Genomic DNA, 26,344 nt, shown 5'->3' with positions numbered 1-26,344 from the left:
AAAGAAAGTAATTTTTGGGAAAAATATTGTCTAAAAATAAGATATTTAAATAATTATAATATTTAATTTTAAAAGAGAGGTCGTTTTTATTGAAACTTAAAAGTAAATAATTAAAATTAATTATAACATTCCCAATGATTATATAAATTTATTTACAATTTCTATATATATATATATAATATATTTCCCAGATTAGATATTAATATATTAGAAAATTTTTAATTATAACAATAAAATATTTTAATGTACTTATATACAAATATCAGATGATTTTATTAAATACACTTATATATTTATTTGTATATATACATATATAATTGATTTTTGATACATTATTTCCATTATTTGTAAATTTTGATAAAAAATTTTGTTTCATTATTTAATAATATTCATATATGTATAATCGTAATAAAAAAAATTATTATTTATATAATATACAATACTTTTATTATCAATTAAAAAGATTTTGATATGTATTTATAATGTATAAAAATTGTTATTGAGAATAAAAAATTATTTGAAACTAATTTACCGACATTTATTTTATCAAATCAAAATTAATTTAAATATTTTTTTTTTTTTTTTTTTTTTTTTTAATGTAAGGACGTTGTGAAGAGAGCATTTTTAAGTATTATAATTCATTATAAACTATATATAATATATACTTTTAAAAAAACATTCGTAAAAATAGAATGTTTATAAAATGATTTTTTTTAACATAGAATAATTTTTTAAAATTATTATGCCATAATACATTAATATATATATATATAATACACAACAAGAATAATATTTTTAACCTTTCCAAACTAACCTTTTTTTGTATTAATAATTATATTATTAAAATATTATTAAAACTATATAAATTTTTTTTTTTTGCCACACAATTGGCTATATTTTTATCACGATATTAAAAACACAATATAAATAGAAATATACACTAAAAAAATGAGCAATTAAAGGCAGTTGAAGGATATGTCTTTTTTTTTTTTAAATTCGAAATTTTGAATCTTCAACTATCAAAGAAGTTTTCTCCAAAGAAAAGAATTTTCGTGAAATTTATTTTTTCTTGTAACCGTAAGAGTTGATAGCTAAAAATAAAGAACGTTTTTTTTAGTAATTGTGTATAATTAAAATAGGAATATTTATAATAATAGAATTTGTATATTAGAAATAAAAGATAATAATTTAATAAAAAATTGGAATTTTTTAAAATATTTAATTACCATCAAATTCCTTGTCACATTTAAGTAAAAGTTCCAGCCACTGTGGTCCAGATATTGTTGGAATATCTAAAGTACCTCCGTAACAACTTGGAAGACTTTTTGGTGACATGTGCTGATGCAAAGATTTTCTATCAGTACCATGGAATATTATCTGTAAGCAATTTTTAATTATTGTATTTGAATTCCACTGAGAAAAGCCAATAATTTTTTTTATGAATAATAATTTAATCATTTTTCACTAAAACTTTAGTAATATATATATATATATATATATATATATATATATATACCCAGATAACCAAGCGTACTAATCGTTATTTACGAGTACGGCGTACTAGTATTATACTAGTTTTATACAAGTACAAAATAATTATATATGTCGTACCAGTACGGTACTAGTACAATAAAAGTATGTCGTACTGTTAGAATTGTAAAATATGATTACTCGATAAAAGTATAGTACTAGTACAATACCAGTACGTCGTACTTCTGAAATAAGAAGCACAACATACTTGTACGATACAAGTATAATACTGGTACGTCGTACTGGGAATCTTTGCTGGTAATGCCAACCCAACCTCACTTTCTTGACAATTGTCAAATATGAACGCGTCACTGAAAACGGTGCATTAAATGTTGGTGAAAAAAGTCGTTTATGATGCAGCAAAAGAGTTTTAACGTTTGTAACTTGTGCTTCTGTACTCATCTTGAATATCCGAGATTAAATTTATATTAAATTATCGATCTTTATAAGATTTATATTCTTTTACTTTGACATGCCGCTTTGTGCCATGGTGTTATTTCATTGAAGAACATCAAAATCTTTTCTTTTATAATCTTTTTTATACATTTATATTGAGATAAATTCATAAATTCGGTCTTGATCATATTGATATATTTTTAAATTCAATTGTGTGTTATTTCGTTATAGTTTTTCTTATACATATAACATATTTATAGGTTAGGATGTGATAATATGTTTTTCTTAACATCAAAGCAATTTTAAACATCAAGTTTAAAATTCTTTTGAAATAATGTTTAAATGTAAACAAATAATTAATTAATATTTGATAAAGTTAAGTAATTAAAATAATATAAAACACCGGATATTTTAAGATAAGTGAGAATACAAGTTACATATATTTTATATAATATATGCAAAGACATATATCATATAAATAAAAAAAATTATTGAATAAAAATAAATAACTAAAAATGAATTATTATTATTTCAGGTCTCCCACGGATTTTCTTTTAATAATAAATTAAAATAATTAAAATACTATTGTGGGATGAGAAAGGGGAGGGTATATAATATTTTATATTGTACATCATACATCATACATCACACCATGGCACAAAGCGGCATGTCAAAGTAAAAGAATATAAATCTTATAAAGATCGATAATTTAATATAAATTTAATCTCGGATATTCAAGATGAGTACAGAAGCACAAGTTACAAACGTTAAAACTCTTTTGCTGCATCATAAACGACTTTTTTCACCAACATTTAATGCACCGTTTTCAGTGACGCGTTCATATTTGACAATTGTCAAGAAAGTGAGGTTGGGTTGGCATTACCAGCAAAGATTCCCAGTACGACGTACCAGTATTATACTTGTATCGTACAAGTATGTTGTGCTTCTTATTTCAGAAGTACGACGTACTGGTATTGTACTAGTACTATACTTTTATCGAGTAATCATATTTTACAATTCTAACAGTACGACATACTTTTATTGTACTAGTACCGTACTGGTACGACATATATAATTATTTTGTACTTGTATAAAACTAGTATAATACTAGTACGCCGTACTCGTAAATAACGATTAGTACGCTTGGTTATCTGGGTATATATATATAATGTATTCCACGCCAAAGTGTAAGTTAAAAGTTTCGTAAAAAGAAGTAGTTTTTTTAACAAAATTTTGAAAAAAATCGATCAGTACGTCAAATAAGAAAAATGACTTTTTATCATTAAAACTCAAAAATTTGATAATAATATCGTTTAAAAAAATTTTCGATTTTTTTGTTGAAAAGTACGTTTAAAAATACACATTTTGAAAAAAAGACTTTTAAAATTAATGCATTTTTAAGGAAGTTATGAGCATTCAAAAATTAAAAGTCATGAAAATTCTCTAATTTTCAAAATTCCATAACTCGAAAACGGCTTGCTAAAAAAATTTTAAAAAATTCATGAAAGCTAGTCTCAATTAGTACTAAAAGAAATAAAAATCTCAAAAAAAAACGGAGATGCAATTTCAAATGGACTTACACTGTGGCGTGGAATAGAATTATTTAGAGAGTAAGAGAAGTAATATTAATGAATATAATATTAACCCATTAACGCCTATACTTAGACACATGGAAATATTTGCAATATCAAATTTGGAAACAGGACTGCGGTCCAAACAATTACTTTTGACGTTACAAATTGTTTAAAAAATAATTAATTTAAACAAATTGTTGAAAACAAATGGCAAAAATTGATGAATTTTAAAAATCTAACAACGCCATTAGATTCTACGGGAAAAATTACTAAAGTAAAATGTATGACTTTTTCAAAATTTTTACTCTATTTGTCATAAATAATTTATAAACAAAAAATGCACTGTAGTGCACCTATCAGAGCCCATAATAAGACACAAGAAAATATCTGAAAAATCGAAATTGGAAACAGAATTGCGGTCCAGACAATTACTTTTGACATTAAAAATTGTCTAACAAATAATTTGTTTAAACAAATTGTTGAAAACAAATGGAAAAAATTGATGAATTTTAAAAATCTAACAACGCCATTAGATTCTACGGGAAAAATTACTAAAGTAAAATGTATAAATTTTTCAAAATTTTTACTCTATTTGTTATAAATAATTTATAAACAAATAATGCACTGTGGTGCACCCTTCAGAGCCCAGGATTTGACACACGGAAATATTTGCAATATCAAATTTGGAAATAGGACTGCGGTCCAAACACTGACACTTGACGTTAAAAATTGTTTAAAAAATAATTTTTTTTAAAATTCATTAATTTTTTTCATTTCATTATAACTATTTGTTTAAACAAATTATTTTTTAAACAATGTTCAACGTCAAAAGTCATTGTTTGTACCGCAGTCATTTTTCTAAATTCAATTTTTCAGATATTCCCTTGTGTCTTATTATGGGCTCTGAAGGGTGCACCACAGTGCATTATTTGTTTATAAATTATTTATAACAAATAGAGTGAAAATTTTGAAAAAGTCATACATTTTACTTTAGTATTTTTTCCCGTAGAATCTAATGGCGTTGTTAGATTTTTATAATTCATCAATTTTTTCCATTTGTTTTGAACAAATTGTTTAAACAAATTAATTTTGTAAACAATTTTTAATATCAAAAGTCATTGTTTCGACCGCAGTTCTGTTTCCAAATTCGATTTTTCAGATATTCCCTTGTGTCTTATTATGTGCTCTGAAGGGTGCACCACAGTGCATTATTTGTTTATAAATTATTTATAACAAATGGAGTAAAAATTTTGAAAAAGTCATACATGTTTCTTTAGTAATTTTTCCCGTAGAATCGAATGGCATTGTTAGATTTTTCAAATTCATCAATTTTTTCCATTTGTTTATAAGAATTTGTTTAAACAAATTATTTGTTAAACAATGTTTAATGTCAAAAGTAATTGTCTGGACCGCAACCCTGTTTCCAATTTCGATTTTTCAGATATTTCCTTGTGTCTTATTATGGGCTCTGAAGGGTGCACTACAGTTCATTTTTTGTTTATAAATTATTTATAACAAATGGAGTAAAAATTTTGAAAAAGTCATATATTTTACTATAGTAATTTTTCCCGTAGAATCTAATGGCGTTGTTAGAATTTTAAAATCCTTTATTTTTTCCATTTGTTTATAACAATTTGTTTAAACAAATTATTTGTTAAACAATTTTTAATGTCAAAAGTAATTGTCTGGACCGCAACCCTGTTTCCAATTTCGATTTTTCAGATATTTCCTTGTGTCTTATTATGGGCTCTGAAGAGTGCACCACAGTGCATTATTTGTTTATAAATTATTTATAACAAATAGAGTGAAAATTTTGAAAAAGTCATACATTTTACTTTAGTATTTTTTCCCGTGGAATCTAATGGCGTTGTTAGAATTTTAAAATTCATTATTTTTTCCATTTGTTTATAACAATTTGTTTAAACAAATTATTTGTTAAACAATTTTTAATGTCAAAAGTAATTGTCTGGACCGCAATTCTGTTTCCAATTTCGATTTTTCAGATATTTCCTTGTGTCTTATTATGGGCTCTGAAGGGTGCACTACAGTTCATTTTTTGTTTATAAATTATTTATAACAAATGGAGTAAAAATTTTGAAAAAGTCATATATTTTACTATAGTAATTTTTCCCGTAGAATCTAATGGCGTTGTTAGAATTTTAAAATCCTTTATTTTTTCCATTTGTTTATAACAATTTGTTTAAACAAATTATTTGTTAAACAATGTTTAATGTCAAAAGTAATTGTCTGGACCGCAACCCTGTTTCCAATTTCGATTTTTCAGATATTTCCTTGTGTCTTATTATGGGCTCTGAAGAGTGCACCACAGTGCATTATTTGTTTATAAATTATTTATAACAAATAGAGTGAAAATTTTGAAAAAGTCATACATTTTACTTTAGTATTTTTTCCCGTGGAATCTAATGGCGTTGTTAGAATTTTAAAATTCATTATTTTTTCCATTTGTTTATAACAATTTGTTTAAACAAATTATTTTTTAAACAATTTTTAACGTCAAAAGTAATTGTTTGGACCACATTCCTGTTTTGAATTTTGATATTGCAAATGTTTTCATGTGTTAATGGGCGTTAATGGGTTAAAAAATAAATAAATTATGCTAATTAATCTATTTATAATTATGTAATTAAAAAAATTTGTTAACCCACCCTTGATTTGAGTTTTTCCCTTAAAAATGGTTTGAAGAGATTGAAGACCACATTGAATATATAAGGTTGATTAACGATATGTATATTTTTAATTCTCAATGGAACAGCATCCTGAAGCCAATCAACTATTCTCTTAGCGAATGGTGGTGTGAATTGCATTGTTTGCTGTAGTGACAATCCATCCATATCAAATATAACAACTGCACCGGCAATTTGCGACGTTGGCTCCAACATTGCTGCCTCCAAATATAAAACACAACCCTTAAATACTTCATCGAGATTACATTTATTGTGTTTCCATTTTTTGCCTAATTCTATTATCAACATTCGTCGTCCATGTTGATCACGATTTGGCAATACAGTGAGAATATTGTGTTCGAAAATATTTCTCTCGTTACTTGGTTTAAGACCTAAATAAACATTGGAATGTTTTACTTTAAAACTATAATAATTTTTCACTAATTTCGCTGCTGACTCGGGATAATATTTGCATGGTCTCAAAAATCTTATGAGCCAAGCCTCATTTTCCAATGGACAATAGAGATCGGGCTCGGCTGAAAAATTAAAAATTTAAATATTAGAAAACATGTTTTTTTTTTTATAAAAAAAAGAAATATAAATTATTTTAAAATTATTATTTTTACTAAAAAAATTTTATTATATTTATAATTTAATGAAATAAATATATATAAAAAAAATTATTATTTATAGAAATTGAAATAGTAATTTATTGTACCTCTAAGTATTTCCTGTAATCGAGACATTGCTTCTTTCTGTAATTCTGGAGATTCCCTGAGTTCTTGTCTTGCAACTTCTTGAAGTTCAGGACTCGGTGGACCAAGTTCAAATTGAAGAACGAAATTACCAACTTTGATTGATGGTAATTCCTCCACGTCCGACAGCATTATGTCTAGAGCAAAAAATGTATTTTGTTAATCACAAATTACTTACATATTTAATTAATAATAATTTGATTTAAAAAAAAAACTTATTATTAATATAATGTAAATTTAATTTTACTTAATTAAATTTTATTCATAGAACATTTATAACCTCATCCGATTTCCTAGAGAGTAAATTAAACTTGGAAATTGGTCTAATTACTCTTATTTGAAATATTCGATTACGGAGAAATTGAGATGAATTTCAATCAAAATTAATTAAAATTAAAATAAATAATTATTAAAATGAATAAAATTAAAATAATTAAAATTAATTAATTAATCATAATTTTCTACTTTAATAAAAAAAAATTATAAAAATAAAATTAACAAGTTTTTTTTTGTCAAAAAAGAAATTTTCTTACTTGGGTATGTTAATTTCGTTATTCTGATTTCATTGGACATTTTCTATAATAAAAAAAGTTTTCCGTGACAGAAAAAAAAAAATAATAAACAAGCCTACAAAGTATATACAAAAGCGATGTGTACAATTTGTAGGAACACTTCGTAATGAAATTATTCTAATCAATATCTATCTTTTAATTGCTCAACATTTGATACTTATATTTTTGACCTTATCATATACATATATTTTTATCATCGCACAGACATCATATTAAGAGAATTTCTTTTCGATAATTCATTGATATTGTACATTGTACCCAAGTGATTATATTATATTATATTATTGTCAAACAATCAATTATTCTGATTTTATAACAAAAAAAATTAATTAATCTCAATTAGAGTTATAATTTCTGTTTATCTATTAAAATAAAAGTAAATAAAAAAAGTGATTCTCATAATTACAGTTATATGTATAGAAGAGGGTATAATGTAGTTCTTCAATAAATAAACAATTGAGAATTTTACAAAATTGTATTAAATAAATAAACAATAGTACCTTTAATAGGTACTATTGTTATTTTACTGTATTACATCGAATTTTCTTCTTCTTCTGCAAGAGAAGAAAATCTATCAAAAACATTGATGATGAAGAAAAAAATAAAATTGAAGAGTGAAAAAAAAAAAAAAAATTGGAAAATATATACATCAGAAGAAATATTTATGATGCAGTATTTTAATTTGCACAAGATTAAAAAAATAGCATTTAAATGCAAATGAAATCGATACTCGAGGATTTTGCAAATTAATTTCGGTTCAGTGAGTGCGAAAATCATATCTGATAAATGAAATTTATGTTCCAAGAAGATTATACCTATATATGGATTACTGTCATATATATATATATATATATATATATATATATATATATATATATATATATATATATATATATATATATATATATATATATATATATATATATATAATATGTATATATATATATAATATGTATATATATATATATATATATATATATATATATATATATATATATATATATATAGTCAAGGCTGTATTGAGAACCACGTGATTCAATCATTTGCGTCACAACAGCAAGAAGATTGATACACATCATTAATAGTCCTTACGCGAAATGTAATGTAAGAAGACCTTCAAATTTTAATAATAAAATACTAAATAATTGACCCTACGAACTTTTCTATTGCCTTGAAATGAACATTTTTAAAGGTGAGTTATATTAATTATACATATATTACTATTTCATTGAATTGAATTAAATAATTACTAAAGATTACTTAATTTTTCGAAATTATTATTATTATTATTATAATTATTATTACGTCAAGATTTTGATATAATCTCAAAAAATGTTTCAGTATTTTGTCTCGCATTTCAAAGAAAACATATTTAAAAATCATACCAAATTTTTTTCTTATTCCTTATGACTCCTCTATAACAGAAATTCACTTGAATTTTTTGATTTTTGTCAATTTGGTTAATAATGACAAGCTGTCCCCATTTACCCTGAGTTTTCAAATTTTTGGGGTAAATGGGGACAGCTTGTCATTATTAACCAAATTGACAAAAATCAAAAATTCAAGTGAATTTCTGTAATGGGAGTCATAACGAATAAGAAAAACAAGTTGTAAATTCAGATGTTCATTACATGAACATTTTGCTTCCTCTTTACGATCAGCAAAAAAATTTGCTTCCTCGTGGAGAAAGCAAAATTTTATTGCCAAAATGTCAATTTTTGATTTATATATATCGATCGATTCGTCTTGACGTAAGGAAAACGATTTTATTATATATAACCTTAAATTTTTCTATTTAAAAATTTTTTCGATTAAAAAAAAATTTTTGGAAAAAAGACGATAAAATTTTTTTTTTGGGATATTTTTCAAAATCCTTTGGTCAGATTTGAGATATTAATATGATAAATGAGCCTACCAAATTTTATCTAAATCCATTAAAACCTGTTAAAGTTATCTTCTAAACAAAAAAGGGATCCACACACACACACACACATACACACACATACATACATCCGGACAATTGATCAGGATCTCATATAACATGTTTCTATAAAGAAAAAAATTTGTTTCCGCCACTTTGAAAAGTTTTATAAATGAAAGGACTACAAAGCTTCCTCCACGAGGAAGCAAAAGGTATAATTTTTAAGTCTGTTTTTTTCAAATGCGAGACAAAATACTGAAATTAAAAAAAAAAATAAAAAAATTCCAATTGTTTCAACTATTACATATCTACTAAAAAATTTTTTCAAGTTTTTTCATCCCTTAATACAGTAATATACTTAAGGAAACTTTTTTCTTAAAACTTTCTTAGAAACTGTGCTGTCCCCATTTACCCCGAATTTTATGAAATTTTCTAAATTTTGGGACAAATGGGGACAGTCAGTTTCATGCGTTTAAAGCTTATCTAAATTTTTTCTGCTGCATAAAATTAATCCTTGGAAAAAAAAAAAAAAAAAAAAATAAAAAACAAAAAAAAATAAAAAAAAAAATAAAAATAAAAAAAATAAACCCGCAAATATTATCTTTTAAAGGAAGAAACTTATGTAATTTGTGAAAATTATAGCGATTTTGTCCCCATTTACCCCAACTGACCCTAAGCCGAAAAATTTTTATTTTTCTATATGTAGCTATTTTATTATTCTATAATGCTTAAATATATTATATCAATAATGCTATAAAAAAATTAATTGATATTTGCAATTCTTTTGGGAAAATCGTATAGGAAAATTATTCTTTGTTAATAAACTTATTAAAGAGTAATAAATAATACTTAAAGATAAACAGTATTTCAATAATTAAATAAATTAAAAAATTATTTTATCACTCGATTTATATTAAAAATCTTTGAAGTTTATAGATTATTAATAAATTTTTATTTATAATTAATTAATAAATTATAATACTGATCAGCAGAAAATTAAAATGACTAATATTAACTATGTTTAAACGAAACTATATGCAATCATATTTAATAAAAGTTTAATAAAAATTTATTTTAAAATAGAAATGTTAATTTGTTCATATAAAAGGTTCTTTGTTTATATATATATGTATATATATTTTTTTTCTGAAAATTGCAAAAAACTTTCGTTATCATTGAGGAATTTGTGATAAAGAAACAAATTATATATATCTATATATTCAAATATTTGCAGGAAATGATAAACTGCATAAAATAACATATTCATTATATGTGTTAAGACTATTTGAATATTATTAACAATAAGTAACAATAATTGTTTATTATCATTTTTATTGTTACAATATAGTAATAAAATAATTAATTTATAAACAAACTGATAATATTTTTTTTTTATTTTGTAGTAATTTTCTGTGAATGCAGTTTGTTTTATTTGCATTAAAAAATTAAATAATATTATTATTTTTATTTATATATAAATTTTGAAACAAAAAAAAAAAGTTTTTTAATATAGAAACTATATGTTCTATTTTTATATAATTAATACATTTTTAACATTTATTTGTGACGCGATCTGAAGAAAGGGACCTTAGAAGCAAAAAAATTATAGGTTACGTTTTTAAATTTTAAAGTAAAAATACCCAAAAACGTTCAACTCGTAATGCAAACTAATGAAGACCTAAAGTCTTCATTACATCCAAAATATTCAATAAAAACTGATTTCAATTTAAAAAAAAAAACAAAAATAAACTTTTATTTCAAGTAAAACTGTCCTAAACATAACCTACAATTCATTTGCTTCTAAGGTCCCTTTCTTCAGATCGCGTCACATTTGTTACTTTTAATATTAATTTACTTACTGAAAATAAAAAAAATATTTGTTTGTATTACTTTTAGAAGTAAATATTTCTACTACACTAGCGACAAGTAAAAAATTTGTATTTATTTATTTTTTATTACCTACACTATAATACTTAGGTAACAGTTTTAGTCTCATTTTTGCGAAATGTATTTTGCAATTTTTTTTTAGAATAGAAAATATTTTTCATTTTTCTACAAACATTATCATAAAGAAAGAAATTTGTCTATACTTTAAACAAAAAACAATTTTTCTTTTTTATTTATGACAATATTCTTAAAAAAAAAAAAAAAAAAAAAGTATGCCTTGCCTCATTTACTTACATGCTACTTTTAAAACGCAATTGTGCACAAACAGTATTGAGTTGTAAATTTTTCTATATCTAGTGTTGTATAATTAAAAACAAAACTCAGAAACAAAGATAACAAAAACAAATGAAAAAGTATTATTTTCGACATAATAATGACAATTTTGCAAGAAAATTTTTTAAGACAGTATTTAATTTACATGTAAATAAATAAAAACAAGTTTATTATTTTATAAATATATATCTATAATTTAAAAAAAAACAATGACAAATAAAAAAATTGCAATTTAATAAATAAATATATATATAAATAAAACAATAATAAACTGTACAAACTGTCAAGTGAAAAGGAGAAAAAATAAATCATTTTATTAAATAATAAGTAAATCATAAGTAAATTAATTAAATAAACTAAGTGAAGAAATCGAATAAATATAAATGTCACAATAAATACAGTACTTTCGAAAATCAATACAATAAATTTTTATAAATCTATTAAACAAGTGACAAATTTGTTCTTAATTAAAAATTAGTAGAAAAATACTTATAAAAGTATATATTTAATTAATAAATCCAATTATTATTACTAGACATTTAAGAGTTGTTTATTGCAAATACCAGTTAAGCCATTATTTACTACCATATATATGTATATACTTTGAATATCACTATTAAAAAGACTTGCATTTTCATTATAGCTATAATTTTTGTTTAATTTTTTTTTTTTTTTTGCATTTTTAAAAAATAAAAAGTCGTTTATATTTATGCATGAGTTTTTTTCACATTCACACGTCCTGATTAAGTTTTAATAAATTCTGCATTAATATAAAAGCCATTTTGTCATGTAAATTGCAATTAATAAACATTTAACAATTAAAGTAAACTTGATTTTATTTTTTAAATTAATAAATAAAATAAGTTTATTTGAAATAAAGTTAAATTAAAAGTTATTATTATTTTTCTAAATATATAGTAAATAAGAATTTTTTGTACAGTAAATAGAATAAGGCAATTAATGTAAGACTCTTATTAAAAAAATATATAAATAAATTAAACTTAACGATTGTTTATATCAATTAATAAATTACATTTTTTTATAAAAATGAAGAGTTTTTTTTTAAAATGAGAAATAAATTTTCAAAATAAAATTAATATTCAATGATAATTTATTATCATTATTTATTCAGTTTTTTCATTTAATTTAATTAATTTTTCATTTTTGTACAGTATTTTTTGTCTACATATGTATGTAGATAAAAAAATTTGTTTAGTTTGATTTTCAAAATTATTGGAATATAATATAAATTTTCTTTTTTTATGAATATTATTTTTCAAGAAAAATACATTTCATATTAAATGAGTTATAGTTGAAATTATGTAATATTAGTAAAGTTCAAATGTTAATATTTGAGTGAAATATGGTTTAGTATTTGACTTTAAAGAGATTCTTTGAATTAGAAAATGATAATTTTGCATTTAACAGTTTGAAAAGTTCTCTGACGTTTGCGATATAACGTGTGGCTACTGAAATATACTAAAATAATATAAGTTTAATGAAATTTAATATCAAAATTTTTTTCAACAATAAAATTTTTCTTCATCTCTTTGTTTGTATTTTTTTTTATGAAACTCAGAAACTTGTACAAAAAAGTTTCCCTACCAGTTATTATACATAATAATAAAAGAAATTACATTATAAAAAGAAGATTTAAAAGTTTCGTGAAAAAAATTCAAAAAAAAATTTACTAAGTAAAGGCTTTTTACTTTCAATTTTTATAAATAATTATTAGTTTTAAAAGAAACTGAATAAAAATAATATTTGAAAAAAAAAATTCTTAAAAAATTAAATAAAAAAATTTAATAAATAATAAAGATATTATGAAACTGTCTTTATCATATATACATATATATATAAAGTTGACATGATAATAATAGGTTATTTTTGAACAAAAATTATAATTCTCAATTACAATTGAAAAACAATTTTTTGATCTGTTTCTAATTGTGCACCTCATTAACTTACAAATTATATAGTTATTATCCATGAGCGAATGAATAATAATGCGAATATATCGAGAACGATTATTGTAACTTCAACTATTAAGAAGATGAATTCTATTTTGGTTCCGCATCCTGATTAACCTTTTGACATTAAAGAGAGAGAAAAAAAAACCGACATAAAAAAAAATAAAGTGTAATTATTATTTTTATCTTTTTTGAATAAATTGTATATACAATATATATATATAAATTTCTTAAACTATTGAAAAAGATGATTTCTTCATTTATGAAGGAAATTATGAAAACTATAATATTCAATTAGTCTGAACGCAACAACTAATCGTTTAAGCATTTATGCAATGCTGTGGAATTGCTTTAACGGCATTTTGGTATTTGAATTTTTCACCTGCTATACGTCAAGGATTCAACACACATACATACACACACACACACAAATTCCATTATATATTTGCAAGTGTGTACTGCGTGACCGAGTTGCTCGATTTGAAACCCAACGATATTACCTCCATTACGAACATGTCGACAAATCATCTATTTGTATACACTCGGACTCTTTCTGTTTCCATCGAATTTAAACCGATCCATGAATTCCATTAGACATTGCATAATTTGTTTTTATTATAAAGATATTTTTAACCTTCAAATATTTCTTCTTCTTTCAAAATCGAAAGATATATTATAAATTATGTATTTTCTTATCTCTCTTCTATTGACCAAATGAATGTTTTTTAAATTGTTTTTTACTTCATTGTTTCATATATATTATAAATCGTTTGTTAATGTATTTTTTAATTTCATGGAAAAATTTTTACGTCCGAGATTGTTAATTTGAAAATTAAAAAAAAAAAAAGATTTATCTCTGAGAGAAAAATATTTTTTTTAATTAAAATAAATTTTAGTTTGTTCGAATGAAAATTTTCTCTGGGTGTAAAAATAAAAAATACCAAAAATTGAAACTGGTCAATAACTAATATTATTAGTAATCGAAATTATAATTCACTAAATTAATATTTAAACATTAATTGAAGTTTTCTCAATACAATTAATTGAAGCTTATTATATTACAGCCAGCAAAAATTGAAAGTAACATTTATTATTTATTAAGAAATAAAAAAAAATAAAGATATACAATTAATTGAAGCTAATAATATTTAAAGTTACTAACAATTATTGTAGTTACAAAAAATAATTTAAACCAACAATAATTTAAATTATCAATTATTATTAAACAGCCAACAAAAATTGAAAATATAATCTATTGAAGCTACCAATATTATTGAAGCTAATAATAATTTAAGGTACCATTAAAATAAGCTGTCTATATATAATTGAAGTTACTAATAGTTTTAAATACCAATATTTGAAGCCATATTTGATACCAATATTAATAATTAAAAATACAATCCATCGATATTAGAATTGATTAAAAATTCAATTATATATTAACCATTATTCTCAACAAAATTTTATGCTAAATATTTATATAAATAATTTTAATTTAAAAGATTTTTTAGATTAAAAAAAAAAAATTATTTATATTCTAGTAGACAATGTATTAAAATGCAGTGCAGTAATTTTTTATACTAAATAAACAAATTGATGATATGCACTGAAACCTGTTGTATGAGTTCATTTGATCATTAGTTTTTACAAAAATATTTTATAATTGCAAATATTCCACTTTATATTTTAATGTGAAAAAAATTAAATTTAATACTAATAATAATAATAATAATTTTGAATTCATATACAGCTCTAATAAAATTCATAGAAGAATATATTTAAGAATATTTATTATACATTTAAAGTGTCAACTTAAAATCTATAATTTGCCGACATAAAATTTTCTAGAACTCTTTCGAGATTACTATTAAAATGACAACGTTTGCAAAGCGGAAGCTGTTTATCATAAATATGACATAATCGAGCTATGAATCGCAAAGAATAATTGAATTGAAAAATCATGTAATAAAAATCAATAAAAATCTCGTCTACATTAAATTTTCCAAAAAAATTGAAAAAAGGAATACATTTTTTTAAATTAATTAATGAATTAAATTTATTTACTTAAATATTATTTTATTTTTCTGAAAAATAAATTTACATATATATAGTGTACTATTTAAAAAATATAAATCTGTGTATTGTTTTAAAATAAATATATATTGTTTTGAGACAAAATAATAATATTGACTATAAACAAAATTTTATTCATATATAATTGCAAAAAGTACATTTATGTAAATTTTGATAAATATTTAGAAAATGTTATTTAATCATTTGGAATTGCAGAGGATTTCAAACTACTTTCTAAGCATTGAGTGTAACAATAATATCTTCTGCGAATCGTGACATGCATGGAAATCTTTGTTGCATATTGCGTCCAAGTCAATAATTCTTTTTATGATTTTTGTCAAATTCTTATCAATTTTCAAAAAAAAAAACGTCTATTGTAAAAATGTATAGAAAATGTGATGGAAAATATATTCACTAAAGAAAAATTTGTTTTTAAATACGATAAAAATATTCTTTTACTTCTATTTTATTTGTTTCAACAATTTTTTGTTTTTCATTGAAACAAAAAATTATTTTTTAAAAATTTTGTTTGAAAAAAAATTAATTTTTAATAAATAAAAAGAAAAATTATTTCAGTGCAAAAAAAAAAAAAAATAATACCACTGACGTGTAAAATTTTATTTCAAATGAAATTATTTCATCATTTCTCTAAATGCAGAATGACATGTTCAATATTGTAAATGTGTGACAAATGTTGTATGAATCATATTTCTATATTTTCATTATTCGCATTTAACATGCATTATTATTCAAAGCGCAAAGAAAAATTCTAAAAAATATACAAAGTAAAATGAATCGTAAAAAATTCCCCAAATTGTTGAAAAAAAATTTTTCCACAAAAGTTTCCAAACACTTTAGAAACTATTCTTTTTTTTTGCAATATATATATAAATAAAAATCTGGACGCTTTTTACTTTTAATGATATGTAAACACTTTCTTTTGTCATTCAATAGTCGGAAATGTGAAATAAATTTTTTTATAATTTACCTCAATCATTAGAATAAAAATTTGAAACTTGTTTTTATATTATTTTAAAAATAATTTCATTTTATATTAACAAAGCTGAAGTACGCAACGTTTATGATAAACGATTTTTAAAGAAATAATTTTTTAAAATAAAAAATTCTATAATTTTTTGCGTAAAAAAATATTTTTTTATAATTTGTTGATTAATGAAAACTAGAAGAAATATTTTTTTGGGCAAAAAATTATATAATTTTTTATTTTAAAAAATTATTTCTTTAAAAATCGTTTATCATAAACGTTGTGTACTTCACCTTCGTTTATATTAAATATTTATTGTTATTAAAATTTTTTAATGTTAATTATTCTGTGTTGATGTAAATTAGGAACATTTTTTTCTGTTTTTTTTTTAAAAAAAGCTTAAAATTACAAGTTTCTATTTTCATTGTTGAAGTTTAAAAAAATTTACAGATCAAATATAAATGAATTCGTTCATTTGAACGTTCATAATTGCAGGCACATAATTATATAAAAAAAATTTGAAAATTTTAACTGTGAATCATTGAGTTAATTTTTAAAATTACTTCTTTAAATTATCAGCTATTCGTAGACATTTTCCTTTAAAAAAAAAAATAAGGAAAAACTTTAGTTTTATATGTAAGCAATGATGAGATCATAAATCGATTTTCAAATATAAAATATATCTATACCGAAAAAAACATTCTAAAATTTAGAATATATATATATATATATATATATATATATATATATATATATATATATATATATATACGTGGCACCTATTTAAAAATATTTTTTACTTTAATTCAGTATAAGTAATATTTTTAAAATTAGAATATTGCATATTGAATTTAAGTATAAAATATTTTAAAAAAAGGTGCCAAGTATATATATTCTTTTTAGAATATTTTTTTTCGGTGTATACATAAAAGGACATTAATAACGAAAAAAGTAGTACTTTTTTTGTTAATTATACCTCCCATTTCGTCTTATAAATAATAAATTATGCTATTAATAATTAGTTTCCCATCTGTTCTTGCAAATAAAATTAATCGATCTATTTTTCTTTATTTTTTTTATTTTCTTTATTAATTTATTTAAAAATTCAATAATATACTTTTTACAAGCGTCCTTGTAATTTTTTTCAAGACATTTATATATAATTTTTTTTTAAACTTGTTATCTTACGATTTGATTTGCATAATTCCATTAAGTTAATTAAGGTCGAAACGAGGTAAACCACACTTTTGAGACTTAAATTCGAAACTATTTTCACTATATACAGATATATGTTGCCTGACAATATAAATCACTTGATTGACAAAGTACACGCTGTTCTGACTCGTGGTTTTAAAAGAGCACGTGTGCAATTATAGATACATATATATGAGAACCGGCAAATTTTTGAAATGAAAATATTTCCCGCTGTACTTACTTCTAAGATTCAGTGCCATGTTTAAAACAGAAGAATTATGTTTTAATGTAAGACGTTGGGATATAATATATTTGTCCGCGGTCTGTGGTATATAGCAAAATTTCGACACACTCGTTTTTATTCAGGTTGGAGGCGAACAACACGCGACGAGGTTCCCCCTTCGAATATACGACCAAAATGCTGATGCTACTTGTCTGGATCTACTCTTTATATGAACGTTCGTTCCTCGAGGCTTGGGAAAACCGTATATAGAGAATCAAGCATATGAGAGAATCAAGTCTCTTTTTCGTCGTCGAGTTATGATAAGAGCAAAAAAAAAAAAAAAAAGAAAAAAAAATTTATAAAAAAAAAAAACGAGTTCAGCTTATATATACAACAGTTAATTTTATTGTCTTTTATCCTGTCGCGTGTATCAAGGAGAGTCAGGTCAGATAAACAAGGCAATCTTTATGAAAAATGACACAAGTATCCTGTCAAGGAATATGGAAATTCGGAAAATTATCCTCGTTAATATAGAACGACTAGTTTTTCATATAATAATGCAATTAGTGCGTATATTTTCAAATGGGAAAAAAAATCATTTTTCTTTTTACATTAACAAAACAATTTTTATAATTAATTTAAAATGTAATTTAAAATGTAGTATTGATTTTTTTAATTTTTCACTTAGAAACAAATTTTTAATGAATTAACCAGAAAGTTTATTTAATTAAATAAAACCAAAAAATTGAGTTAATACAAAAAAAAATATATTTGGTTTTAAAAAAACTCGGTTTTAATAAAATTTCAAATTATTATTTTTTATATTATATATTAAACTAAAAACGGTTTGTGTAGCATGTTTTGTACATATTTATAGGTTAAAAATCCATTTGAAATAAAGTTCTATCTGTTTCCGTTTTGGAGAAATTCATGAAAAACGTTTTTTTTTATTTGATAAAGAATAATAGTACATTGTGCAACTAGTGGAAAAAGTGGATGATTTTTCGAGAGTAATCATTCGAGAAAAATCCTTCTTTCCCACGTGTCGCTCACATTTTCTCCAACGCCTCGCGAGGAATTGCATTTTTATTAATTAGGAAGAATTCCACGCGACTTTTTCCGATTCTTTTCCGCATTAAGAGCCTGATTTCGTACTTCAGGTGGAGTTAAATTATCTATTAAATCACTAATATCGTCATCGATATCAAAGTCCATCTTGACACAAAAATTAAAACGAAAAACCAGAACAAAACTGTCAACACTATTTTTTGTACTAAGCAACACTATGGTCGTTTTCGTGAATTACATATAGTGTAAGCACACTCAGAGTTAAAATTTTAATCACGCAGTTTGTTTAAGTCACGTTAGATGCCGCTAGTAATAAGTTCTTTTATTTATTTCATTTCTTTAGATTACAAAGAAATCTAATCCTGCGTACAGTCAAATCAGATCACTCAGATAAAAAAAAAACTAAAAAAATATTACGATTTACTTTCTCCACACTTGGCCGAGGAGTTAATAAATTTTTAACTTCCCCAATACTTTTCTAACCAAGAAAGTTGCACTTTCAGAGCAGGCGTTGGAGAAAATTCTTTTCAATTCATAAAGTAGGAACTTCTCACAGGATAAATTTTTTATCGAAAATTAGAACGAGAGATTGGTCGGCTTTAAGTGAAAATACATGAGACAGACATCTACATATTTATTTTACGATATAAAAATATGAAAAATTAAAAACAAATTAGATTTAAAAACAATATTATTTAATTTATTAGAATGATATTTTTATGTATCTCGTTTCACCTAACCTAAAAACTATTCACTAACCTGCTTACCCACACAGCACAACATCTTACACCAGGCCTACAGCAGGCTTACATGTAAGGTTTGTAAGGTAACATCGTAAGCCCATAGTAGACTTACAGTAAACCTAAAATGTCCGCCTTACAGTAAGCTTACATGGTAGGGTCGAGGTAAGCTTACATGGTAGGGTCGAGGTAAGCTTACACGGTAAGGTCGAGGTAAGCTTACACGGTAAGGTCGAGGTAAGCTTACATGGTAGGGTCGAGGTAAGCTTACATGGTAGGGTCGAGGTAAGCTTACATGGTAGGGTCGAGGTAAGCTTACACGGTAAGGTCGAGGTAAGCTTATGAGTAAAGGCTGTGGTAAGGTTATTATTAAGTTGTAAGGTTGAGGTAAGGTTGTGGTAAGCTTACAAGGTAAGGCAAGTTATATTCAAATAATAATATTAATAATAAATAAATATTCAATAAAAAAATTTTTCTTTTGCCTTATTCTATTTTGGGAACCTATCATTTCGCAGAAAGTTTTGAAAACAAATTTGGGAGGAGTAGGATTCGAACCCGGGACCGAAGTATATACCTAACAACCTAACCAACTGAGCTAAACGGGGAACTGACAATGAGAAAAGTAATCTTACTTTTAAAGTGGAACCAAGAAGATAATCAACTCCTTAAAAGCAAGATTACTTTTCTCATTGTCAGTTCCCCGTTTAGCTCAGTTGGTTAGGTTGTTAGGTATATACTTCGGTCCCGGGTTCGAATCCTACTCCTCCCAAATTTGTTTTCAAAACTTTCTGCGAAATGATAGGTTCCCAAAATAGAATAAGGCAAAAGAAAAATTTTTTTATTGAATATTTATTTATTATTAATATTATTATTTGAATATAACTTGCCTTACCTTGTAAGCTTACCACAACCTTACCTCAACCTTACAACTTAATAATAACCTTACCACAGCCTTTACTCATAGGCTTACCTCGACCTTACCGTGTAAGCTTACCTCGACCCTACCATGTAAGCTTACCTCGACCCTACCATGTAAGCTTACCTCGACCCTACCATGTAAGCTTACCTCGACCTTACCGTGTAAGCTTACCTCGACCTTACCGTGTAAGCTTACCTCGACCCTACCATGTAAGCTTACCTCGACCCTACCATGTAAGCTTACTGTAAGGCGGACATTTTAGGTTTACTGTAAGTCTACTATGGGCTTACGATGTTACCTTACAAACCTTACATGTAAGCCTGCTGTAGGCCTGGTGTAAGATGTTGTGCTGTGTGGGTATAGATACATAGAAAGACAGTGTGCTTGCATTTTTTACTTATGCCTATACATCTATTATTTTACCACTCGCTGATATTAATCCACTTATTTCATGTGGATTATCTCTCATGTTTGAAGTTTGCAAACAAAATGCAATAAACTTGATTGATTTCGATTTTTCCACTCTTGCAGTTTATTACAAAACATAACATAACCGGCATTAATTAGCTTCTCACCCTCACTAAATGCGTCGAATTTGTAAAAACTAATATTTCATTCAATGAAAGCTGCATTGTTTGATTTTCAATAAAAATTGTAAATGTTTACTTTATCTGTCATTAAAACACACCGATCTCTCCGATCATATTGGTTAGCGACGTCACGACCACCGTTCCCTATCATAAAGAAAGGAAAATAAATAGATAACAAAATTAGCAAAAAATAGAAATAATAAATAAAAAAAAAAAATGTTAGTGTTGAATTGGTTTTTACACGAAAATGATGTTTTGCTTTCGAATAAAATGAATTTCTTAAAAAAATAAAAGATGAAATGAAAAAAACACTATTAGAATGTTATTTTTAATTCAAAAGAAAATGACAAATTTGTAAAAATTTGAATCAACTTTTATCGACTACAATGTGGTACCTATATTCTTGGAAACCGAAATATCTGGACATTTAATAATTCACGAGGTTTTACCTGCTTTAATATACATATATGTAAAAATACGACTAAATAACAAAAGCACTTTTGCCGTAAAAACTGAAAACCACCTGAATGCTAATACACCAATTAGAAACAATGCCATTTTCTGCATATATATGAGAGATTCTTTTTCAATCGCCCCAGCCCAAAAAGTCAATGTTCTGGGATTGGCTTCATACTTTGGTAAATTGTTGTCCTATATGATAGTAATAAATCCCTAAAATATAAACTCATTAAAAAAATATTTGTAGAAAGTAGAGGGGGTTGAAGTTTTGACGTTAAGGGTAACATTGTCATTTTCAAATCCGTATAACTATGACAAAAGTTAATGGATTTTAATTTATCTATAATGAATTTTATTGCATTTTTCACGTACTTTTCAAAAATGTATACGAAATTTAAAAAAAAAAATTTTAACCCCTTTTTTTCGATTTTCACCCCTTCCGGTATTTTTTTTTTTTTTTTTTTATTTTCATTGGAAAGCTGAGGTTTTTTCCGATGAGCTATGTAAATATGAAAATGGGACAACAATAATTTTGTGAGTAACAGAATATTAAAGTAGGCGGTGCCGATAAGGGGTGTACCTGGAGATCATCTTTGAGGATTTAGATAGGCACCGCCTAATTTAATATTATGTTTCTCACAAAATTATTGTTGTCCCATTTTCATATTTACATAGCTCATGGGAAAAAACCTCAGCTTTCCAATGAAAATAAAAAAAAAACAAAAAAAAATTCCTGAAGGGGTGAAAATTGAAAAATAAGGGTTGATTTTGAAAAAAAAGGGGTCAAAAATTTTTTTTTTTAAATTTTGTATACATTTTTGAAAAGTACGTGAAAAATGCAATAAAATTCATTATAGATAAATTAAAATCCATTAACTTTTGTCATAGTTATACGGATTTGAAAATGACAATGTTACCCTTAACGTCAAAACTTCAACCCCCTCTACTTTCTACAAATATTTTTTTAATGAGTTTATATTTTAGGGATTTATTACTATCATATAGGACAACAATTTACCAAAGTATGAAGCCAATCCCAGAACATTGACTTTTTGGGCTGGGGCGATTGAAAAAGAATCTCTCATATATATAATATATATATATATATATATATATATATATATACAAAACTATTTCGTCAATACTATTATTACCTATAGCTATTTGCTACTTTTTATTTTATTCGATGAAATTATAATCAATTTTTTTTTACTTTTTTTTCCCGCATTTAAATAACAACTTATTCATCAAATAATTTCGTAAAATTTTATATGAAAAATGTATTTTTAAAAGTCAAATAATTAACATTTTAAGAGTTTAAAGTTCATTGACGATAAATTAGAAATGTGACTAATTTTCAAAAACCGGTCTGTTAGATGTTTGATAATCAAAACTATGTACCTAACAAATAAAACTATATATGTATGTTTTAATTTATAAATAATTAATTATAAATTATTATTATAAAACGATTCTCTTATTAAAAAGAGTCTACTTTCTATTTTTTGTTATTTAAAATAAAAAATAAATTATTATTTACAATAACAATAGTTATAGACAAGTAGATTTTTTATTTATAAAAGAAAGAGTAAAAATTGTTCACGTTGTCGATATTGTAGTTTCTTGTTCTGATGTTTGTCTTATAGTAGTAGCAGTAACCATTTCTACTTTAGACTTTCGTCTGTCCATTAGACTCTTGAATCACTTGAGAAAATGCTTTCAATTCTTTTTCTTTTCTTCTTTGAAATTTTGCTCATCTTTTAAACTTGGATATTTCTTTTTTAATCTAAGTTGTAACATTTTGTCAATATTAATAATCAATATATATATATATAATAAATATAATCAATAATGTTTTTAGAAAATTACAATTTTTTAATTTTCTGCATATTATGTAATTTTAAAATATTTGCCTACGAACATCGGGTGAATTATTTGATCCGAAATCTCAATTCTTATTCAAAACAAAACGATTTAAAAAATCAATCATCCAAAATAGAATATATATATATATATATAAATAATTTATTCAAGGTGTCAAAAATTATTATGAAAATCGCACTTGAATTAATTCAAAGAACGTTTGGACATTAATCATTAGAAAGTTCAAAATTCGTCTGTCGTTAATTTTCAAATCGTTCTTTGAATTTAAACACAACATTAGCTCTCAATATGGTCCAATGAATGTCATATATTAATAAATAGATTTTTTCAGTTCATTATTATAGAAATTAAATTTAAAACAAAACAAAAAAAAATTCCAATAATTCTTCCAATTTCTTCTTTTTTTTCCCCTTTAACTAAAAATTTAAAAAATATTTGAATTTTTTTTAAATTTTAGTTCAATAATGAAAATTTTTGTTGGACAAAAATCAAATAAATTTGGTTACACCAAAAATAGTGATTATTGTTTGTAAAAAAAAGCGCCATAAATACATTGTTTTTACCGATATGAAAAATGTTCTACTTTTCACTTCGCATTATTCGCGAACGATGACGCTGTCACTGCTTTTTCACCTACTTACGTATATAAAAATTTACAAAATGGGGAATCAATCAACCTTTGACAGTGAGACGATGATTTAATTAAAATGACTTGCACTAATTAGACTTTAAATTTAAGAAAGAAGAAAATAAATAATAATAGTAAAAAAAAACATTTGATGATTTCTTCTTTATCATTGTAATGGCACATTATTTCACATCCTCATTTTATTCCACCATTCATACATTCCATTTTATTAAAAAAAAAACAAAAACAAATGAGTCTTTCTCTCTATAAACTAGAAAACCTTCAACTTCAACATTGACACTGACCTTGAACTCCCATGATTCTGATGAAATCGAAAAATTGTAGATATGATGTTATGCAGTTTTAATATTTAATTTCAAAAAAAAAAAACAAACCAAGAAAATATCATCAAACCTTTTGTTGATATGATTAACACACTATTATATTGATCAGACGGGACACGTGAACTAAAAGAAGGGAAAGGAACGAATCCAGGCGATTGCACTCAAGAAACTGCTGCCGTGTTCTTGTTGAATTGTAAACGAAACAACAACGCTGGCGTCGATTACGTTCTGTATATATTATATTGATGATTACGAAAAAATGATCATAAGCGCACTCACGCGAGGTATATATAATTGTTAGGAAAAATGCATTCAATAAGCTAATGAGGAAAATGCAAGTGTGAATCCTCGATATATAAAGAAGAGGAAGTTCAATTGTTCTCTGACCCTTTGGGCCTTAACCACCAATGAAAAATCTTCACGCCACGATGATGAATCTCAATATATATATATATAAATATATAGTTGGATTAGATTGATCCTGCAATTCATTTATAATCGTGAATATATTTCAGTGCGGCGTGAAGTGTCTCTGTGACGCATCCCACGGTCGACGGCTTTTTCGAGTCAAGTGGAAACTTTGCGATCGAAGTTCGAATCAGATATAGGAAGGTCGCTGGGTTTATTTCAAATATTATATACTTTCTCTTTGGCCCTTTCGCAACTTCTTTTTTTTCAATCACTTCGAATGATTTTTCAAATGTATAGAAATAATTCTAGAATTAAAAATTTTATATTTCAAGGTAGTAGAATTAGTTTTTTTTTTTTTTTTTTTTGCTCTAGGGAGTAAAGTTGACGTTTCTAACTCTCAGAGGAATTAAAATTATCTTTTTTTTTGGTGTAGAGGGTAAAAAAATGTTTAGACCTAAAGAATAAAATAACTTTTTAGCCCTAGAATGTAAAATTCTTCTTTTAATTCTAAGAACTTTTATAACTCAGTGGAGTTTAGCAAACACGTTTAGCCCTAGAAATTAAAATCCCTTTTTTAACCCCTTGACATTAGAAAAAAAATACTAAACATAATTCGATTCCAGTGTCAATGGATATACTAAGGTTTTCAAAGCCGCTGAATCCGAATTTGAGGTCAGATTTAAAAAATTCAAAATGGCGGACCCAATATGGTGGAAAAATTTAAAATTGATTCGATTTGTTCAAAATTCGGTACGTGGGGGTTTTTGGGGTCGCTGAATCAAAATTTAAGGTCAGATTTGGATTCAGCGACCCAAAAAACCCCCAAGTACCGAATTTGGAACGAATCGAATCAATTTAAAATTTTTTCCGCTAAATTGGGTCCGTTATTTTGAATTTTTTAAATCTGACCTTAAATTTGGATTTAGCGACCCCAAAAACTTTTAAAACGATGATATGATATTTTTTTGGACAGTTTTGGGCCCACAAACGATTTTTCCACTAGACTGCGAAGGGATTAATTCCAGGAAATAAAATAAACGCTTTTAACTCTACAAAGTAAAATAAAATTAGTAGCCCTAGAAAATATTATTGTTTTTTAAACTTTAGGGAGTAAAGTCAACATTTTAAATCCTAGGTCGTAAAAAGGACACATTCAGCTCTAGGGACTAAAGTAAAGGTTTCGAACTCTAGGAAGCAAAATAAC

At 24.5% G+C, this 26,344-nt stretch overlaps 2 protein-coding genes across 5 annotated transcripts in view; one reads left to right on the top strand and one right to left on the bottom strand.

Annotated features, from left to right (window-relative positions):
* Nucleotides 1–896: 896 nt before the first annotated feature.
* On the bottom strand, nucleotides 897–25,060 carry LOC127276844 (alpha-tocopherol transfer protein-like). 4 transcript variants are annotated; one of them, XM_051297526.1, is made up of 5 exons: nucleotides 24,691–25,060; nucleotides 6,903–7,076; nucleotides 6,167–6,720; nucleotides 1,227–1,377; nucleotides 897–1,091 (listed from the first exon to the last, which is right to left on the bottom strand). In XM_051297526.1, exons 1-5 carry the CDS (start codon nucleotides 24,701–24,703, stop codon nucleotides 1,060–1,062), a joined length of 924 nt encoding a protein of 307 aa, XP_051153483.1. In that variant the 5' UTR covers nucleotides 24,704–25,060; the 3' UTR covers nucleotides 897–1,059. The 4 variants fall into 4 exon arrangements, with proteins under 4 accessions (XP_051153483.1, XP_051153484.1, XP_051153482.1 ...); XM_051297527.1 differs by having other exon boundaries at nucleotides 24,800–25,060; XM_051297525.1 differs by lacking the exon at nucleotides 24,691–25,060 and adding an exon at nucleotides 18,116–18,333.
* Nucleotides 8,551–26,344, top strand: part of LOC127276843 (alpha-tocopherol transfer protein-like) — a 58,342-nt gene continuing 40,548 nt past the window's right edge. Inside the window, exon 1 of the mRNA XM_051297521.1 lies at nucleotides 8,551–8,703. The gene's annotated coding sequence lies outside the window, so the exon portion shown is untranslated. The remainder of the gene's footprint in view (nucleotides 8,704–26,344) is intronic.

This window comes from Leptopilina boulardi, unplaced genomic scaffold (assembly GCF_019393585.1).
Source record: "Leptopilina boulardi isolate dan_hultmark-lab unplaced genomic scaffold, ZJU_Lbou_2.1 LbouV2_154, whole genome shotgun sequence".
Classification (NCBI taxonomy): domain Eukaryota; kingdom Metazoa; phylum Arthropoda; class Insecta; order Hymenoptera; family Figitidae; genus Leptopilina; species Leptopilina boulardi.
The sequence above is the reverse complement of the archived record's forward strand: the minus strand, read 5'-3'. Positions and strand labels throughout refer to the sequence as shown.